This window comes from Dendronephthya gigantea, unplaced genomic scaffold, assembly GCF_004324835.1.
Source record: "Dendronephthya gigantea isolate DGI-Jeju-01 unplaced genomic scaffold, DenGig_1.0 000009F, whole genome shotgun sequence".
NCBI lineage: Eukaryota > Metazoa > Cnidaria > Anthozoa > Malacalcyonacea > Nephtheidae > Dendronephthya > Dendronephthya gigantea.
Window position 1 is genome coordinate 3,005,191 of NW_021163019.1, and position 21,705 is coordinate 3,026,895.

Below are 21,705 nucleotides of genomic sequence, written 5' to 3' on the forward strand. Positions count from 1 at the left end.
TTGAGTCCTCCCTATTTTGGGTCTGATAAATATTAAAGCTAATATCAATATTTTTTTCAAAGGCTTTGGCCTTTGGTAAATCCCTGTTTTTACTCAAATTCATGCCAACCAGAAGCTGTCAGGAAGTAGATACTGAATACAATAGACCCAGATAATCATTATGTGTTCAGGAGCTGAAGGAAGGAACTTTGATCGGCTTCAAGCTTTCAATATGACAAGTCTTATAATTGATGGTAAATCTCTAGCTGTTCTTACTCAAATTAATACCAACCAGAACATATCAGGAGGTGCATGTAAACAGGATACAATAGACCCAGACATCATGTGTTCAGGAGCTGAAGGAAGAACATTGACAAGTCTTATAATTGGTGGTAAATCCCTAGCTGTTTTTACTCAAATTCATATCAGGAGGTGCATGTAAACATGATACAATAGACCCAGACAATCATTTAGTGTTCAGAAGCTGAAGGAAGGACATTCATAAGACAAAATGATGTTCACCATAGTTTTACTGAAAATCTTTATTTTCTCTGTCTGTTTGGCTTCTGGTCTGTCAAAAAGCAAAAAGGTACAATACTAAGTTGTTACAACTTACAAGATAACTATCATGCGTCTAATTATTCTATATCAAAGGAATAGTCTTTCCGTAACAAAAATTATCATAATAATGTTATGACACCTAATTTGTAATTTTTCTACTTTTGTACACAAAGCACAAAGTTTTCTTAGTCAAATTTTATATCAAATAATTTTCCTGCAGCTATATTGCACAGTGTGATTTTATCATGCATTACAATACGCGTCATAGTGGGCCGTCAATGACCTCTCTTCTGAAGGCTTGCATTCTATGTTCGGAATTGCTCGGAATAAGAGAACAATATAAAATAAGCGCTAAAGTCGCTAAAAGATTGTGGCTGATTTACATCAGAGGCTTTGTGTCCGTAAAGGTACAATTATTCATGATCCTGTACGTAAGTTTACCTATGTTATTACTTCCTTCAGCAATAGTAAGTGCCTGACCAAATATGACTTAAAACAAATCATACGAGATTCTTAGGTACGTCATTGACCTTAAAATGACAATTGATTTTCTATTTCTCATTCCTTACGCAAAATACCGCAGTCTATAAAGACTTGTATGGTAAATTCTCTCCACAATTTTGTTTCAGAGATTTTCGAGATGCAACGTAGGCCAAAATCTCAACCACACGGACAGAACTGGACAACTGAAATTGTTGATTTGCACAGAAAAGATCAAAGGCGTCCCACAATGGAAATTTGTTGACGGTAAAGAAACGAAACTCTTCATAACTAAAGAAAGTACTTAGCACGAGTTAGCCCAGAGCAAATCGTAATATTAAATATCCGTGCAATCCCCACAACCAGCTTTTCAACTTTCCTGTTTAAACCTTATGTCATGGCTTTTGAGTTTATACCCCTTTAAATGCAGATTTATTAATAATTCTCTTTCGCGAAATGTAAAGCTAGATTCTTTTAACTCCGATAACAGGCTCTTCAACGTTCGGTGAAATATTCAACCCAGCTCAGGACTGTTCTAGCATCGTTGAAAAATTATCTCAGGCAAAAGATGGATTTTATTGGATTTTTCTACCTAACGGAACAATCCACAAGGTACGTGAAGATAAGACTGATAAGTAACCTGCTTGCTGCTTTATCCTGGCTCGTATTCCTGCCAAACCCTTTTGTGAGTGAGGAAAACCTTTACCACACGAAGTAACTAAGGGGCACATAGAATTATCATTCATACAGAATCAGAAATCATAATCGTTAGGCAATCCGCGCATGTGCAATTTGTCCTTTATAACACAGGTGTGGTGTGATGTTCATACCGATGGTGGGGGGTTTGCGTTAGTTGGAATGAAAGATAATCCTGTATCCTGGACTGTACCATCAAACTCTCTTCCCGTCGACCCACAAGGACCTCCACATTGGTCCAGTGATCTCGGTGATGTAAAAGTCCTGGACTTTCGAGTTCAGTTTTCAGCTGACAACAGTTTTGAAAACACGAAGGCAGACTGGTAAGAAAGCTAAACTCGAGAAATATTTTCAAAATGAAATATCTAAAAAGTGGTGTCTTTCCTAGGTTTTATCGCCTTAAACCCCGAAGAATGTTTGGGAATCTTTTTTCTAATGTGAACAACGGATGTCCCTATCTGCAAGGTGGAATTGGAAACATCAAGTTTGTCAAAGATCTGCTGAACCAATCCGTTCTTACTAACAACTTTACGTGTTCAAAGTTTGGGCCGCACACGCATAATAAATTGGGATGGGTATACTGTCTGCTTATGTAATTTGAAACAAACTTCATTTACCATTCCTATGAACCGGCGCTGGAAAAATTGTCATAAAAAATCCAGTTAATGGATCCTGTCAAAGCTTTGCGCAAACACCTTCATTCTTACTTTAGGGCAAGATGAATTACTGTCTTCGACATAAGTGCAAAGATGGTTACGCGATATTGAATACATTTATTAAATTTAAATACGACAATTTTGGTGGCTACAGGTATTGGACTACGAGCTTTTGTTTAAAACCAATCATAAACCAATGAAACATGTAATTCAACTATTTAATTCGAAAGCGAGAATCATAATAGTTTAATTTAACGTTTTTAATATTCTTCAGCTACAGTGCCGTTTCTTCATTTTCCGGATTGGATCATCAATCCACCGCTTTTGTTGGTTGTGATCGTGGCAAGGTAATTGTTTTCTAGAGAGGAATATATCACTCTTTAGCAATATTTTCGTAGCAACTCCGAGTTCTAATTTCGTTTATTTATATTCTAGTATCTCTTTTGTAGTGCTGTGCGTGTTTTGGTCCCAAAGGTGGAAGACAAAACTACTGTGGTCCTGCTTGTACAGCAGTGAATGGTGGCACAGTGATGAAGAAAGCTTTCGTTTGGTTTTGGGTGCGAACTAGAGTGCCTGAACGTTTGTGGAAGAGATGTATGGAGTATGTAGTGAAAAATGCCACAGGACACCCTGAGAAACATTTTATTGATCCAGTAACAGGGACTCCACAAAAGGTGGGATAATTTTGAGTCATTTTAACTCCAACAACCTGGATAGCACCAACAACAAATACAACATAACGTTCACAACCATCCACAATATTAGCAATAGCAAGAACGAAATCTCATTATCTTTGGTATTCAACTCTATAGCATTTTAATAAACTTTAGGGTTCCTGCTCAGGAAGTGTTAAATCATCTCTAAACGAAGGTGTAAGTAAATATTTCATTACTCTATGTTTTCATTACACACCAGTCTCTCCGCCATTACACTTATCTTGCAAATACATGCAGTCTGCCATTTGATGCAAAGTATTTCTGAGCATGTGTCACAAAAGAAGACGTTTCTTTACTTCAGACATTAACGGTGTCTGACAAGGAAAGCTTGAAGAAGATTCCAGATGTTCCAGGTCTGGTTTCGTATCGAAAAGATGATAAACAACTTTACTTCAATCAAGGGTCAAACTGGCAAGCATTGAGCACTGAAAAAGAGGTAGGTATGACCTACGAGTACCTGTAGTAATATTGTTATAAAGAAGTAGTAACATTGTCAACAATTGTCAGTAAATAATGAATTTGGCAGTTACTTTGACTGAAAAGTCTTCATGCTAAACGGAATGTCATCCCGCGACTATGAGATGCCTAATTGATAGGTTCGTTTGTGCACCATGTTGGGTGCAACCATGCAAGCCAGGATCTCCCTGGTAGCGAGTTTATGTTCGGCGTTGTTGGATGAAGATGAGTTTGGGTTTGGTAAAAGTTTTTAATTCAAAATAATGCAACGCCATCTATGCAGTACTGCTGGACCGTTAAAGTGTATCTTATCCTGAGTCGAAATCATCACGGCAGATACATGTTAGCATTCCATGTTTTTTTTAAGTTTCAAGGACTGAAAAAACAAATGGAAAGAATGAAAAATATGATTGATAAGCTGAAAAAGCAAGATAAAGGTAAACAATCGAATGATCAATAAATAAACCATTGTCATGAAGTATATCAAACAACCATTAAACGACAAAAAACTGTTATGCTTTCAGCTATTATGAGTCGCGTTGACGAGTTTCATCCACCGTCTTGCTCAGCTTTGTTGAAACAACGTCCGTCAACTTCCAGTGGAAGATATTATATAAATCCTCAAGGACTAAATCCATTGGTTCAAGTGTACTGCGATATGACGTCAAAGAATGGTGTTGGTGTGACAGAGATTGGACATGACAGTGAATCAAAAACATTTGTGAACGGATATGAACCAGCTGGTTCCTACAGGCGAAAGATTAAATATGATATTGCCATGGAACAGATTGTCGATATTATCAAACAGTCTAAAAATTGTGAGCAGTTTATAAAATACGAATGTCATGCTAGCAAGTTGTTGGCATTTGATGGTTGGTGGGTGTCACGTCAAGGTTCAAAGATGAATTACTGGGGTGGAGCGGCAGTCAACAGTGGAAAATGTGCCTGTGGAATGACCAACAGCTGTGCAGGTGGAAGAAAATGTAATTGTGACATCAATGACGAAACATTGCGCGAAGACAGTGGATACCTGACAGACAAGAACACACTTCCTGTTACTGAACTGAGATTTGGAGATACTGGACACAGCGTGGAGTATGGGTACTATACCCTGGGGAAATTGCGCTGTTGGGGTTAGAATGGATATGCCATTTTTATGCTAGTTCATAAACTTAAACGTGTATACACAAGCTTGCGTACATAAACAATAGATTAGAATAGTTTAAGATATAACTTAAATATGAGTCGAAAACCGAACAATTCTCAAAATTAGTAATATGTTTAAACATCAGTAGAGAGCATTTCGTAAATATGCCTTAAAAAATCGTCTTTGTATCGTCTAAGCATGTCGTAGAATAAAAACCAAGTGTGTGGTTAATTTTAGACAATTTTGTCGCGAATACTAGCTTTTAGCTCAAGTGGTATAAGCACACGAAGTCTAAAAAAAACACGGTTAAATTCTCCCTACCTTATTCTCTACGCATTCTGTCTTTACGAAGATCGTCTAACTCGGTCCAGTTTCTTTTCGCATGTTTTGCCAGATACGAATTCTTCATTTTATTCAAAGTGAATAACTCTTGCTTGTGTTTTCGTCGAATTCTCAAACAAAGACGTTCCAGTTTACCAGTGAGCTGCTTGACCTCACGGTCAGTGTCTTCGCACAACTCTCTCATTTCATGGAGAGGCCCGACTAATATAATAAAGAACATAAACGCATTGGTTTGATGAGGGGAGTGTGGTGTTTATAGGAGACCCACAACTCCATTCCTCGGGTCAAATATCTTCTATAGTACAATGGCTCTAACAAGAAATACTTTTCTCATCTTCAGTATAAAAAATAAACTTCAATATACCTTTTCTTCTTCTCTTTCGACGACGTTTTACTTCGTAAAGTAAACAAGCGATAGCAAGAACAAGCAGAACCACAATGGAGTATATAATTGATTTATTTGTATGACCTGAAGTAGGATCAATAAGTTTAGTTGAGCGGCTCACGGATTCAGTAACTTTCGGTTCCTGTGAAGCAAATATTGGAGAAACATTAGCGACATCATCCAAGCAATGCATGAGATGAAAAGATGAAAAATGTAATTCTCGTTAAAAGCTCTTCATGAAATGCTCCACTAAAAACCGTGGCTTTTCCAAGTAATTCTGGCTTTTTCTTACAATATCGACAGGGACTCAGGGAGAACAGTGACTATCACCTGGCTATCGATCAAAACAACCTGTGCTGCTCGTAATATCACTTCCAGTTTCTTACAGTCAAGAAGAATCAGTGATATATTCCTACCTCAATGGCTTCCACTACTTTTCGAATTTCTTCATAAACTATTGCACGATTTTGTGAGATAAATTTTTTAAAACATTTTTGTAATTTCATAGCGTCCCCGGCCAAGACAAGACCATATGCTGATTTACGATCAAATATCCTTCGGATACGGAAATATTTGCTGAACAATTCCTTCCTTGCCCCAGCGACGTACGTGTCGACCAAGAGTCCATCCACCTCCTTTTCTCTCAAAGCCGACACCATGTCTTGGACGTTGTTGCAAATCTCTGAAAATTTAGGCAGAGGTGGTTTTGTATTTGTATAATAAATATCATCCAGCCAAGATATGGTTTAGGGACAGTCTTAGCGTAGCGATTGAAACAAAGAGGTATTTATAAATAGGGTGAAACTGAGAGTGGAAATTGATATAATGAGAGAATGTAATTTGTTGACAAGCTCGCAAATCTGACAGATTTTGTTAGCACATATATTGTTCACTCGTCACATGCAATATTTCTGCAAAACTCACTTTTATCAACTTTTGCATTACGACGAATTGCAAAATTGTATTGAGAGGAATTCTGAATGACAGCAATCTAGACGACCAGAAGAACACAGCAGGTTTGTATTTTTGTACAAGACCAGTTTCTATGACATACCAACGAGCTTTTGTGTCGCGTATAGTGCATTCACGTACCTGTTTACCATACAAACTGCGGTCAACCTTCAAAGAATAGGTCGTCAAACTTCCAGCCACTAGACTTGTGAGAATAAGCATGAGAACTTGACCAATCAATGCCCAGACAATAGTGAATATTCTCCCGCAAAACGTTGTAGCACGTCGATCACCGTAGCTGTGAAGAGAGAAAGTTTAGACAAACATGACTGATACTCTGAAAATTATCGTAGAGAATGAAAGAGTTAGTCTAGTTCCTTTCTAGAAAGGAAAGTAATATTGTGAACATCGAACAAGCCTTCTATACTGGAAGTATTTCTTTCGGTCGTTTGATTTAGCCAAAAATATATTGTTAAACTTTGATCTTAGCAGGAGAAAAATATTCATATTTAGGCAAAGTATATCAAGATATTGGAGATGAAGTAATCTCACCCGACAGTAGAGCCTGTGATAAACGCCCACCAGATGCCCTGATAGGTACCAAACAGAAAGCTACGAGGAAAACTCTCTGCTTTTGATCTTAACTCCTAAAGATAAGGAAAGATAAGAATCGCGGGTTTTTTTTGGGGGGGGGAAAAATCAATCTCGGTACAGATTCGACTTACCAAGAGCCATATGATAATCCCCGCCAGTAAAGAGAAGACCAAGTATAATATAGTAATTGGCCAACAGCTGAGTACAAGAGCAAGCAATATATCCGTGCTTGACTTTTTTGGGTCACGATGAACGACGTACGCCTCGCCAGGTGAAAGTATTACTGGTACAAAACCGTACAACGAACCATGCTTTTCCTGGTCGAAGCTACCATACACGGGAAAACTTAAGTCGTTTTCGCCCACCTTCCTGCGCATGTCCTCAATCGACTTCTTCGGGTTATTTCCTGCCCGAAAATCCACATCTGTTGTGTGCGACACACAAGACTGACAACAGGAGCTGATCATGTTGCGTAATACAACAGGGAACACTCCAGTTATATTAAAGTCCTCCGTGACACTGATGTACGGTTTTATATTCCACCAGTTCGTAGAAATGTTCTCGTGGCATCTGCAGGTGTCTGAAATTTAGGGAGGGTTAGTCAGAAATGCTGCCTGCTAACAGGCCATCTTCAGGCGACAAGTTTCGGCAGTGATTACACAGTATCTTGGAAATGAACCGGAAATTAGTCTTTTCCTATGGTTTTGCAGTTTTTATTTTTCGAAAAGGATTAGAAAGAAATCATTATAATTTTACAAATGAATAAGTTGTTTAGTAATACTATGGGTAAAAGAACTAAAAATAACGAGAATATATAGAGTAATATATAAAGGAATATTAATATGTTAAAGAGAAATAAAAAAAATATGAGTTGTTCATGGTCTCAAAAACACGAAAATTGCCGCCATATTGGCTTTCTATGAGCAGTAATCATTCCAGTTTCTATTGAGATCACCGACATGAACTGACCTCCGTAAGCAGGCTTGCTGGACTTCCCTTCCCCTTTCACAGTCTTGGCGGTGATTTTGACCTCATAGCGAGTGAAAGAGGCCAGATTTCGGAACTCAAATTCGTTCACGTGAGGAGCAACTTGCTCCGTTCGTAAATCTCTTTCTATCTTAATCCCAAACCCCTGTTCGACTGCCTTAAACCTCAGAGTATAACCCGTCAGATTGCCGTGTAGATATTCCCAGGGAACCGGGTCCCAAAGCAGTTTCAAGCTGGTTGGAGAAACGTGGTTTTCGAAACGAACGTTTGGCGGTCCACGAGATGGTACTACAACGAAAAAAAATCATTTCTTAATATTATGCTGAGTTAACGATGCAAACGTTTCTTTACTTACAATCTCCAAGAGTCAAGATCTCATCAAAAAAATCATTTCTTAATATTTTGCTAATTTAACGATGCAAATGTTTCTTTACTTACCATCTTCATTAGTCAAGATCTCCAGACTTGTACTGTACGGTCCGACGCCATTAGCATTATACCCAGCGATTACCACAGAATATCTTGCAAACTTCATTAAGTTTTCGAAAGTGTAAATGTCTTTTTCGGGTCCTAAAGTAACAAAGTGCACACGATTTTCATTTCCACCGACGTCTCTCTTGACTCTTGAATTAGGATGTCGACTTGACCCGGTGTAATTTACCCGGTAACCCAGTAATATTCCATTCAGATGCGCCGGCCGTATCGGATACCAACTAATTGTCACTCTCGTGGAAGTCACTGAATCTTCGTAGAAGTAGAGACCGACTGGTGGACCATCTGGCGCTAAATGAAATTATATTATTGTACAAGTTTCATATCCTTTCATTGATTCGATTGACTAAGGTGCCAAAGGTTAGTTAAGGTAAATGCTAACAGAGTGGGTTCTTTGAAATCGAGGAAAGCCATACAGGATTAAAGGTCAAACTGTGGTAAAAACTGAGGTCAGAACTAAATACAATTCCCCTGATTTCCAGGAAACACCACCAAAGAAGATACTATTTTTACATTAAGATCTATCATCCAATATGTTAAACTTTCAACTATATTACAACCAGTATTTCTTCTCACCGGCATCTTCTGTGGTTACATTGTATTCCAGACAATCTGGGATCTTGTAACTCCCAATTGGTCCAGGAAAATATGCCCTTACAGATATGAAATGTGTCACGCTCTCCTCCAGTCCTTTTAGGAGAAAGTACGTGTTGTTCGAACGCGAGTTTTTCACATGGACATCACGTGGAAAACCCCTGCGCTTGATGCGGTGGGAAATATCGTAAGAAGCAAGACCGCCTGGGACTAGGTCGGAATTCAACGGTTTCCACTTGATCTGAACCTCTCTCGCGGTGACATTGGACAGTGAAACATTTGATGGACAAAACTCAGGGGCTTAAGAGAAAAAGTTTGCGATTCAAAGAATATTTTTAATGAGTGAAGTGCTGATTAAATGCTGATTAAATTTACCTCCACGGAGAGTTCGACCTGTGAGTTGCCAGACCCAGGACCCTCGCCTTTGCTTGTCGCGCCTTGAACTCGAAAGAGGTATTCCGTGTCTTTCTTTAATCCAGTGAACGCGAGGTAAATATCCTGAGTGGTCGTATTGTGAAGTAGAGTGTTATTCTGGTAAAGACACACACGATAATAGCGTATCTCTCCCCACGTGTTCATTAGAGCTGACCAATAAACTGTCAGATTGTTGGGAGCCGTGCTGAAGTAAGTCACATTCTCTGGGGCTCTTTTAGGAACTAAAGAAGAATGTTAACATAGAACATTCATTTCACTCAGATGTAGTGACACTTATAGTAGATGTAGTAACTAATGAGTTTTGACCTACCAGTCTCATCCGTCAAGGCGAATACAGGATGACTAAAGTTTCCTTGTCCAAATTCGTTTAACGCAGCAATCTGTACGCTGTAATTACTGTAGATTCTCAGTCCATTCAGTACGACTTGGCGGGAAATGTGAGGAATCGTAAAATTTCGTTGTTCTGCATGACATCCAAGACAACGAGCTTGTATTATGAAGAAGTTAGCTTTACCATTCTTCGATGAGATTGACGACCATTGAACTCTTAGACTCGTAGAGTTGACGGTTTCAACGGAAAGAACTGGAGCAATGGTTGGAACTAAAACAAGATTGAATATTTCTTCCTGCATCATAATTAGAGTACCTTCCTGTAGATCTTTTGAAGGACCTCGCATATCCCTGAGGTACTTACAAAGGACAAAGTAAAAGATCCCAACTTACCATCGTTGATATAGATCGCTGTGGAAACACTTGCCCCCTCACCAACAGTCGTGAATGCTGCCACAGATGTTACATACGTGACAAAACGTGTCAGATTTTTTGGCAAGAGAAATGTATTCGTAAACGGTGAAACAGAAGCTGCAGTGTAGTTTATTTTGGACGCGTTTCTTACTCCATATAATATACGGTATCCTCTGGGTTCACCGCACCATTCATTGTTGTTGTTTAAGGGCGACCATGTTAATTCATAAGTCAATGATGGCAACGATAACGATACATTGATGTGCCTTGGTGGAACACATGGAACTAAAAAAAAGATATTCCTCAATAAATATTTCTCAATATTACAATCTGACAGGGAATGCGGAAGAATCAGAAAACAGCATCTTCTGGCCATATTCTGCAAATTTAGCTAACCTACAGACATATTTGTAAAGTAGGAAGCTTTGTTTTCTCAGCCACAAAATTTCAAACTGGACAAAATAAAGAACCCAGTACAGAGAGAGCTACAAATGCATCGAATCTCAGTGCCGACGTTTTGTAGAATGTGGAAAATCTTTTATCTTACTGTCGCTCAGTGTTCTCGCGTCAACCCATGAACTGAATTCGCTAATGCCACCTTCAGACTCCACGGCGAGGCTCATGGTATAATTGTGGTATTTCTTTAACCCATTTGTGTAATAAAAGAATGTTTTCTGATTAAAAAATGATTTGAAACGTTGTGTCGTGTTTTCAATGACATCTTTCAGGCGGATCTCGTAATTCTTAAGGATGTGATGAAAGTGTTGCAGCATAACAATGGACCATGTCATCTTGAGAGATGTGGATGAGTTAGCCATTATTGAGATGTTCTGCGGTGGGGGCGGAGGTACTATAAAGAAAAAATATTTGAAAGAAAGGTAGAAAAGTTGAAAGATTGATGTTAATGTGTACGAATTCAATGTGTAAACCGCTATAACCACACTACAAGAGCAAGCAATATATCCGTCATTTCCTCAGTATGATATATATGATACTAATCCTGACGACTACCATTCTCACAAATTCTAACCATTTTCTATGTTCGATATCTGCACTTGACTCGCTTCTCGGCTGACACCAATCGATGTTCGTCCAGCAATCGTTATCAAATAATAATAATGCTTCTTCAGCCCCTTCTTCACAAACACCAGCTGATTAGAACCGTTTATTCTCACAGTTTCATTACGATCGATCAATTTGTCCAAAAATATCAGATCATAACCCAGAATGACGCCATTCCTATGTTCTTCTGGTATGGGTGTCCAAGTGACCAGAAGAGACGAGTTAACACTTTCTGAAACGTTGAGATCTTTTGGGGCAGCTGAGGGAACTAGAACCGAACACAAAACGTGAGTCAGCGCACAGCCTTCTACGGAACTCAGCGGTCAGTTGCTCGGTGTCAACTCAAGTCACTTTAATGAAGTGGCTTCAAGATTGAGTTACAAAAGAAGTTGATGTTTCTGAATGAAGTTGTGACCGTTGCGACAAAATTGACAGCTGACTTATGATACCATAGCATAGAATAAACACATGGTACGTACCATCTTCTAAAGTTCTAATTTGAACCCAGGGGCTAAACTTGCCCTCACCAACGGTCGTGAAAGCTGCGACCCTCAATGAATAGTTGTGATATTTCTTTAAATTATTTCCCGTGAAATTATTGTCGGTGACGTTCGGAAAGTAGTGCGAAATATTTCTCACCAGATGAACCAGAACGACATTATAACCAAGTATTAGACCACTGTAACCGCTGTCATGACCATATGGCGGTCGCGACCACTGTAGCAAGATTTCCGTGGAAGATACAGACTGTACTGTGACGTTTTGAGGCGGAGGGGGTACTAGATATATAGAAACATCTAAGTGAAACTTCTCGAGAGTGGAAGAGAGTACAAAGGCTTTACAATACGTCAGTACAACCTACCATCCTCAGCTGTTTTCACAACAAGTGTGACACTGCAGTTTCTTATCTTCCCATCGTAGAATTCATAGACGTATATCTGATGTTCCTTGTGCGCCATCAAATCATCAATGATTATGCTTTTCTGCTTCGTAATATCAAGCCGCGTAGAATGGTTTTTGGAACAAAGAAAACATTGATATCGTAAATAAAGGCTTGAGTCCTGATCATCTGGACGTATGAAGGTCCATCGAAGAAATATCGACCGAAAAGTGACGGACGTTTCAGTAACATTTAAAAAGGATTTTTTGTAAACTAAAACGGAATCACGAAACATAAGATTTGTCACTGAAGAGCACAGCACAATGTCCAGACTATTGAAGCAGGTTAACCAAATATTTTTCCAAAAAACCGTGAAAATTTGCGGGTACTTTTGCCAGTGGCAAGCATACCATATAGCACAGAACGAATCACGTTACCTTGTCTCATGGTTGCCACTTTCAAGTAAGAAGGGGGACCCAAACCCGCCTCGTTAGAAGCAGAAATAGAGCAGTTGTAAGACGTCCACCTTCGCAGGCCTGTCAAATTGTAGCTCGAATGACCAGCAGGAATATCTTGCATAACACACTTCACTTGTACGGGAACGCAGCATATTCTTAGGTTTTCATCCCTGTTTGTGCATTTGATCCCGTTATCACAACAGCGTATCGTGTAATTAATAGATGCCGAGTTCCAATGAATGCTCGGTACTTCATGCCAAGTGAATGAAATGGATTTATGATCTCGGGGCACTCCTGTGAAGTTTGCAGGTGAAGCGGAAGGAGCTAAAAGAATGACACTGAGTTATTGTATGAAATAGAGAAATTTCATTCGGCAATTGCTGCTAAGTGAAAAATTTTATTAGGCTATGCCAGCTGATAGAACCTCCGTTCTGGGGCCAGTTGTATAAAAGACTAATAACTTTTAACTGTAGGATTTAACGATGCAAAATGTAGTTAAAGAATGTAGTTAAAGAGTTTTATACAACCGACCCCTGAACAGTCAGTAACTGTTTAGACTTTTCACTTATATAAAATCAGTTTGAAAGCGCAAAAAGAGTGTAATATATATCACTAACCACCAGGTAGTGTTCTCCTCTCAGTCGCCTCACTCCAAGGTCCGAGACCAATTTTAGTCATAGCAGATATTTTCACCTTATAGAGATGATACGGTTTTAGGTCGTGTTTCTCGTAAGAAAAGGTGGAACCAGAGGAGATCTTTATATATTCGAGGGCAGCGTTTGATTCGTCGACGATGAAAATATTGTAGCCAGTGATGACTCCATTCCTGTGCCGTTTGTTCACAGATGCCCATTGTATCATAAGACGTGACGAAGACAGAGCTTTCGCATACAAGTATGCAGGCGGCATAGTCGGAACTAAAATATAACGACAGAATATTGTGTTGATACATGTACTTGGGAAGAACCTCTTGGTGTAACCATGCAAGAAAATGATGAACATCCTAAGAACGACTTGCACTTGAACGCAAAGCAGTGAAAATGAAAGATGCAGTTCAATTCATCTGTTTCCGTGTAATGGTAAAACGTAGACTCCTCTCCCCGAACAGAAAACATTGGAACGGCGACTTAACCCCCCCCCCCGGAGATCCGCACGTTGAATCGGGGGCTCGAGAAATGCTTTTTCATACAGCATTCTGTCAGCCAATATTTCCACCAGTAAATGAAAATATAGTGTGTGATACTTCATTTAAGAAAATCTAGTCTTCTCTCGAGAATAAAGACAATGCTTGTGTATTAATGATAGCATGTTGTCATCATATGTGACGTTTACCTGATTCATTTGTTGTTACAGCAAAGTATTTACTAATAAAACCCATCCCAACCAGATGCTGAGGAATAACTCGTATTTCGTATAACGTATTTGGATTCAAGCCAACCACCTCGACTTCATTAGCTGTTGTGAATAAATATGACCACCGTCGGCGGTAAACTGCTACTATGAATCCACGGAAAGGGGACAGTTTCTCCTCCATCATAAACTCCCAGCGTAAATTCACTGAATGAGCAGTGCTGCTTTGCACTTTTAAATTGAATGGCGGTTTATCACTTACTGGTAAAAATAAAATAAGTACATCTTTCAGGTAATCTTTTCACTCAGCGAGTTCTTCTTTTCAACTCAGGCTGGGAAAACAAACATACCGTATCTTGAGGTAACATTGTAGTCCATTATGACATCTGCAAATCTTTTCTCTGCCAACAACACACACCAGCTCAGCCAATCTTGTCTCCAAACGGCCGTTGAAGACATGAATACGGTGATGCTTGCAGTTCTATCGCAGAAAATTGTACAAAGATATTGTGAGAAAGAACCACTGCATCTTTTAGGAATTCACAAAAACATGGATATAACTTACGAATTGATGCCAGTAGATACAGTAATATCCGAAACAGATTGCTTGCAGGTGAATTTCAGCTGGATAAAGAGATTTTTACACGAATGACATTTTGGCTAACAAACTGCATGTATAAACTAACAAACGTGGTTAAGATCATTTCAAAAAAATATACAAAACAAACCATGTCATAAAGTTTTCGCTGATAATTTTCGTTGAGTACACTGTCTTTATTTCTTGCATTCTTAACTGACTCCGTCCAAAATCCATCCATCTTGAAGATGATAGGTTGAGGTTTGTATTCCCCCTCAATTGTTTTGTATTGCCCTGAAATAAATACATAAATGAGTGTGGACCCAGGTGAATCAATATTGTGATGGTACTATCCTGAGTCACCATCAAGCTTGACTACAGTGGGAATTGAACCGACCTTTAATTTGCTCTTTGCAAGTCGGATTCTCGAATAGGTGATATTTTGGCACTCTAGTTCTCTCCTTTTCTACATATACATAGCCCTAACCATACATTGCACTTACATTGCCCTAACTTACACTGTTTTATTTCTTACCATATCTTTTATAGATCTCGGTGATATTTTCCTGGGACAGCATAGTTGACCACACGCTAACATCATCAAACGTATTCCCTGGAAATAAGCGAATATTTTCGTCTACGACCACTTCGCTGCTACAACAACCAGAACTAGATCGACGAGTCTGTAATTCACCATTTTTAAACAGGGAAATTTTAGGGTTGTTATGTTCAGCAACAATGGTTAAATAAACAAAGATACCCCAAGGCCATTCATACTCTACACGATGACGGCACGTCTGATTGTGGTGGGTGATATTTATCTCAAGTAGACCAGAAATATTATCATAAGTCACACAAAGGCGGGAAATTTTGAAAACGATCATTGGACGAGTTATTTTCACCCACATCGACACAGAAAAATTTTTTAGAGTCGATATATTTTGACTCCATTCCGTTTTAAATTCAACGGCTTTGTTGGCAACACCGGTGACAAGGTTTTGTTGGATATCTCCTTCTGAGGATGAGGATGAGTTTCTCGCCAGGACGTCGTCCATTGACCAGTAGTACAAAGCATTTCGGTAGAGAGAATTCTCTATATCTACACAAACGAGACGGAACGAACTAGATTAAAATTGAAATATTACTTTAAGGAGAAGAATCAACCTCGAAGTAACATTTAAGAAGTAACGACATACCATTTAAGCAAAATTGATTAACAAAATTCGCCAGCCTTGTATCACATAAGCACGATCGGTTGTCTCTGAAAGATTTTATACACGGGATGCCAGGTGGACAGGGATTTGGACAACTCGCTATAAAAGGGTGGAAATAAATTTCATTATAAAAGGTATCAACCTGCATGGCATATCAACATAACTATCAACCTGAGCAGAGACATGCATCTACTGTACAAAAAGATGAGTGTAAACTCTATCTACCATTGCTCCAACCAGGCCAAGCATTTTGTGGAGAAGTTTGACAGCTTTCTGCATGTAATTTCATATCAAATATTGCGATGTCACTGCGGAAGTTCTCGCCGCGTACAGCATGGAATGAAATCTGCAGGAGAAAGTGGAAGTTATGAGAGGCAAAGACGAGAACAGCGAAGGTCTTTGAGGTGTGTTGGTTAGAGTCAGCATGGAGGTGTTGGACTTTGGGGTCAAACCTTAGCAGAAGATATCATCCAAATACGCAGGACTGGAATTGTTGTCAAATGGAAATTCATAGTAATCTTGTTGAAGCAACTTAAAATTATTTGAAATATACTTTATTTGCGTTTCAAATTCAAGTCGAAGCTATAGTTCTTATAACTGAACTGGTTTCGGAATGAATAACAAAAGATACAATCGATTAAAGGTATCACGATACCTTTCTCCAGGCATCTTTCTCAAGGAAAGGAAGGCTCACTGTTGCTTTTTTCCAATGTGAATCCCTTTCCTGTTGTTGCCCGGCCAAGGACCAGTAAATATCACAGCGTCGTTCCTGTTCCACGTACACAGATAACCGACCAATTCCCATACCGTACATAAAGTATTGAAAACTTAAACACTGGTAGCCTGACACGATTTTTGGTGAGAGTAGAATCGCAGACGCGTTGTAATCCATTGTGGAACCGTCTATGTAGAAATAGTTGCCTGAAACAAATAGATTGTATCTCAGTTTGGTTGGATGATTTGGTCGAGATAGTTTCCCAGGGAAGCAAAGGGCTTAATCGAAATTGTGAGAACACTCGGTCCTGCTGATATTCATAAAATCTCACCTGTGAATTGTAGACCAGTAAAGGGATAGGACGAGGTTGCAATATAAAACAGCCATTGATTGGGAAAGTGACGAGAATTTTTCCAGCGACAAGTTGAAAGATTAACGTTACACGAAACTGAAAATAAATATACAGGATTTGGAATTACGTAAAAGAACAGCAAAGGGGGATATAAACGTTACGAAGAAAAAAGAAAGGATAGACAACTCAATATTAAACTCAATATAACAATGAACATGGACAGAATAATTACCCTGATATTCTTCAAGAACTTGTTCGGTTGTCATTTCACTTGACCATAAAAATAACTCGGAGAGATTAAAGTATTCATTAAAAGGAGTTGAAACGGAGAACAATCTCTCCATTTCGGGAAGAAAGTCTTCGGGAGAGGGACTCGAAGAATGATTTGAAGGACTGACAGAATGACTGGAAGAAGAAATGAGGGAATAATGAGAAGCACTGAGAGGATGAATGGAAGACGAACTGACAGAATGATTGGAAGATGAACTGACAGAATGATTGGAAGAAGAACTGACAGAATGATTGGAAGAAGGACTGACAGAAGGAAGGAGATTAGAATAGCCATCCCATTTCACGTATTCGCCATTTATATAACAACGCGATCTATTTCTGTGTGAATATGTAAACACAATGTGAACGATTTCACGCGAAGTTGAAATGACGAAACGTTTTCCACCGATATCAAACATAAAATTCGTGAAATTAACCAAAGCGGGGTCAGAAGATGTAGAATTAAACCAAACACGGAAGTCCGAACCATAAGATAATATTTCTGAAAATAGAAAACAGTTTGAAAACGTGAACATATGTAAATAAAGACGACGTTTTCCAGTTAGCTTGATATTATAGGAACACCAATTTTTAAAACCAGAGTCTTTAAGAACATGGTCACAAATCTATGTATACTTACCCTTTTTACCATTTGTTGACAGATTGTAAAGTTTACTGAACCAAAATCCAATAGAAAAACCATTATCATTGCCAGGTATGAAATGTTCGCGATTTAAAATAAGATGGTTTGCTCTCAATTTCTCATCTTCATTATTTCTTTCAAGAGAGGAAAGTTGCAGTTCATCCAAGCACGATAGACTACAAGACTTACTGAATATCCAACGATGTGACTCTAAGAGAATGAACAAAAGATGCACAAGGACAAGGTTTATTTGCACGAAGGTAGTTTAAATTCTAAGTTCAAGAGTCTAAAAAAAGCTTCTATATCATTTCACTGTCTCAATCAGAATATGCTTTCTTTTATGATCTGCACAATTCATGAAGCAGTCCTACGATAACGATAATTTTCAGCGTAGAAAAAGAGGAACATCACACGTCACTTTACCTCTAGTTCGCTCAATTTTCTTAAACTGAGCAAACTTCACTACTTCCTGGTCCTCGTCAATAATGTCAATGTTAACAGTCCCAGCCAGTTTCTCGGAAAATACCGTTAATTCCACATAGTAATATGCAGAAGTCGGTCCTCCATGTAGAGACATTGGTTTGCTGTTGAAAATGCGACCAGAAATCTCAACTTTAAACCGAAGAAACTTATTTTACTATTGACATTCAAAATCACCCTTTCCTAAGAAGATTAGCTTAGAACTGACAGAGCTATTCAAATAGAATCAGTTTAGGTTTCCTCTTGTCATCCTTACTAAACCTCTAGGAAGATGAGCTTAAAACCGAGAGAGCTATGTTAAATATACTACAAATAATATTCAAATTTAACGACGTACCATTTATTTGTACTACTGCATATCGTGACCGTATGATTGTCTTGTTCAAGGATAAGCCTGCACGGCACATCACAACTCAAGGAGAAGGTGAACGCGCCATTAAAATATGGTCGCCAATATCCTTGAATTCGATAAAATGTACCTGGTACTGTGCTCAGTTTGTAGGGGAGGATGTTCGCAATTTTGACCGCGTAATTTAGAGGATTGGGTATAAACCGTGTCTCAGGCGAAGAGCCAATGGGAACGAGCCATCTACGCAATGTAAATCCATTGTCGTCTTCAACATCGTCTATAAACAAATTGATGTAAAGCACTTTACTCTAATGGCTTTTCACAACTAATACCCAAAATATAAATATACCCACAGCTGGTTTGAAAATGGGCAGTTTTCAAATTCATTTTAGAAGCATAATGATAATATTAATGCAGTTGTTAAAGATCACGGGCCAATCACCTGAAGAAAGATCAATTTGAAATTTGCTTCCATTGGGTGACATAAACAAGCGATATGAATTATAATCGACTGTAATTTGCCCAGGATGAGTGATTGAGTTCAAACGGATGAACTGGGAATAGTTGGACTTCAACACTTCGAACGATGCAGACATGTCTAAAATATAAAGGGTCATCAGATTATTACTTTTCATAGCTACACGGCAAGATTTCGACGCGTGTATAATAGTAATTTTTCACAAGAACCCTCACAACACTCAATGACATGTACATACTGAACTCCAAACTTTCGTTCCTTCTATCCAAATATAGCCATCCATCAGGGCGCTGGCGTAGGAAGGCTTCTGGATGACCGAATAGTTGAAAGGAGACTATTTCCGAGCTCGAATTGCGATGAAGTCCAGGCAAAAGCAAACGAAACATCGCAGCTTTCGTAGGTTCTAATGCAATGTACATTCTACCCTCTCTGTTATCAACCAAAGTTTGATTAAAAGCTGTCTTTAAACTCCATGTCAATAAACGAGTTTCTGTATAATTCTTCACATGGTCTTTGAATGAAATCTTTACCACTGCAATAAAATGACAAAATTCACACATGTGTGCGTGTCGCAAGCTTAAATGCCCCTAGCTTCTAGTATAGAGAGCCCCGAGGGTGGTTTCTCCACTTAAATTGACTACAATATAATATCAAATGCAGGCTAATAATTTTCTCAGTGCTTCGTGATACATCCCAGACTGCATGGTCAACAACACAACATACGCTTAAATGTCACGTCTTTCCAAGGTATATACTTCTCGTGTAATTATGCGTGTTCATCGCAGTTCATCATCATTACCTTTATCTTCAAAACGACTCAAGTTCACCGGCTGTTCTTGCAATGACAGGATACTGCATATGAAAGCCTGGAAGAAGACGCAGATAAGGCGCTTACTGCCCATTTCTTGACGAGTTTTTCAAGGAATTTGTATTGATCACGCAAGATCCAGATGTGGTTTTGAGCGATCTAAAGGCAGAAAAGGTTCTCTGCTTGGTAAAAGCAACAAATTATTGTAATATAGCCATATGTGTGAGGTGAAAATTAATTTTTTTGTTCGTGATTATTTTTAGCACTATATGTGCAAATGGCATCGGAAATGTCATAAAATATCTCTTTTTAGGCAAGCGGCCTATTGAAGTTTGCTTGTTGAAAATGCAGGTAGCTAATGCAAAAGCCGTTGCTAGGGAAGTGGACGTAAAATCTGAAGACGAAACCTTGTACACATGCACTTAAGCGATTCATTTTAACCAAAACGGAATCCACTTAACTTTAAATTGAGCCGGATAGACCCCGGTGAAAATTCACTGTGGATAAAATTGCAATATTTGACAAAATATTGGTTACAAGCGCATCTATATTGATTTCTGTCATTTTTAGGACCTATATGGATCCTTAAAATTTGAATTTGCGCGGGGGGAAACAATATATAGAGCATGCACTGAACGACTCTTATGAAAACGTTTAACTTATGAAAATAACCGTCTCCATATTAATGACACATAACACAGCGTGACAATGTATGCCTTAAGCCCGGGCATAGCGAAACTACATTTTGATTTGCGAAAAATTAACAATTTTACAAGAAAATTTTAATCTTCTTACCAAAAGAGAAGTGCAAATGCTGATCGTCACACCGTTCTTCATCACAGGCAGAGTTGCCCTGATGCGGACATAACTGAAAAGAATAAACAAGTATGCTTCACGTGGGTCTTAGTTGGTTCATAAAAAACAGCTGTTTAGGGGTCTTAATAAAGATGAATTGACAAAATTATAATTGTAATCATAGAAAAGCTGAGTTTGAATAAGTTTTTCGCAGAAGATATACACCGAAAGGGAAGAAAGAACAAAGAATAAAGCTCTCAAAATTAGACAGAAATGTATGTCATGAGGCAATGTTATATAGTTGTATTTATACACTTATTTACCCTACCACATTTCTCATAATCTATTTATCTTTCCTACATAAATGAAAAGGTTAAAATTATTGAAATTTTATCGTTAACTGGAGAGGAGTATTATTCTGCGCTCCTACACATGGCAATAAAATGCTGAGATTTTCGACATGAAATAAAACGCTCGAACTTCATATTTTGTGCTCAAACGCCATATTGCAATGTGGTTGAAGAAAATGTGCAATTGACAGATAGCCACACTAAAAGGAGATTGTTTATGTAGCTATATATACATAAGCTTGAAGCTTTCGCAACTACCAACACCTCGCTCTAGTGTGCTTTCATTGAATCTAAATGTTTCCTTGCTGATTTTAAAAAAATACAAGTGCTTGTAGATGCATATACCTCTCGTTTGTGTGATATATAGCTTTAAGTGCGCAGAGCTTCAAATTTATGTGTTATAGAAGTTACAAGTGAGCCGAAATGTCTATAAAACCAGTCAATATATTTGAGTGTAGGTTTGAACATGTGGAACACTTGTCAACGTGTATATATATATTTGAATTACATTCATTTAAGAAATATACACACAGCATTTCTTTTAAATGAACATAACCTACTATATGGCTAAAAGCTTAATATATTAAGAAATAATAATGTTGCATTATCAATATTTGATGAGCATAATTGTTAGGATATTCAAGTCTAAGGAACACATTGAAATTTTCAGCCGTAATTTTATCTATTTAATTATTTATCGACAACCTGC

At 38.4% G+C, this 21,705-nt stretch overlaps 3 protein-coding genes across 3 annotated transcripts; 2 read left to right on the plus strand and 1 right to left on the minus strand.

The window, feature by feature from the left end:
* Positions 1–80: 80 nt before the first annotated feature.
* On the plus strand, positions 81–4,004 carry LOC114517654. Its single transcript, XM_028537439.1, has 11 exons — positions 81–568; positions 1,170–1,287; positions 1,511–1,632; positions 1,831–2,039; positions 2,105–2,291; positions 2,429–2,526; positions 2,647–2,719; positions 2,822–3,046; positions 3,203–3,244; positions 3,390–3,524; positions 3,912–4,004. Exons 1-11 carry the CDS (start codon positions 491–493, stop codon positions 4,002–4,004), a joined length of 1,380 nt encoding a protein of 459 aa, XP_028393240.1. The 5' UTR covers positions 81–490.
* Positions 4,005–4,187: 183 nt separating this feature from the next.
* Positions 4,188–4,757, plus strand: LOC114517518 (neurexin-4-like). The gene has a single exon (XM_028537277.1). It carries the CDS (start codon positions 4,203–4,205, stop codon positions 4,680–4,682), a length of 480 nt encoding a protein of 159 aa, XP_028393078.1. The 5' UTR covers positions 4,188–4,202; the 3' UTR covers positions 4,683–4,757.
* Positions 4,758–9,156: 4,399 nt separating this feature from the next.
* Positions 9,157–21,373, minus strand: LOC114517517. The gene is made up of 27 exons (XM_028537276.1): positions 20,647–21,373; positions 19,843–20,010; positions 19,282–19,575; positions 19,008–19,163; positions 18,554–18,842; positions 18,160–18,320; positions 17,734–17,946; positions 17,056–17,595; positions 16,803–16,919; positions 16,412–16,677; positions 15,982–16,102; positions 15,739–15,855; positions 15,078–15,641; positions 14,694–14,836; positions 14,531–14,589; positions 14,316–14,446; positions 13,948–14,226; positions 13,233–13,532; positions 12,595–12,939; positions 12,140–12,430; positions 11,757–12,056; positions 11,246–11,545; positions 10,763–11,065; positions 10,195–10,500; positions 9,782–10,072; positions 9,412–9,692; positions 9,157–9,336 (listed from the first exon to the last, which is right to left on the minus strand). Exons 2-27 carry the CDS (start codon positions 19,943–19,945, stop codon positions 9,259–9,261), a joined length of 6,348 nt encoding a protein of 2,115 aa, XP_028393077.1. The 5' UTR covers positions 19,946–20,010; positions 20,647–21,373; the 3' UTR covers positions 9,157–9,258.
* Between the last annotated feature and the right edge of the window lie 332 nt (positions 21,374–21,705).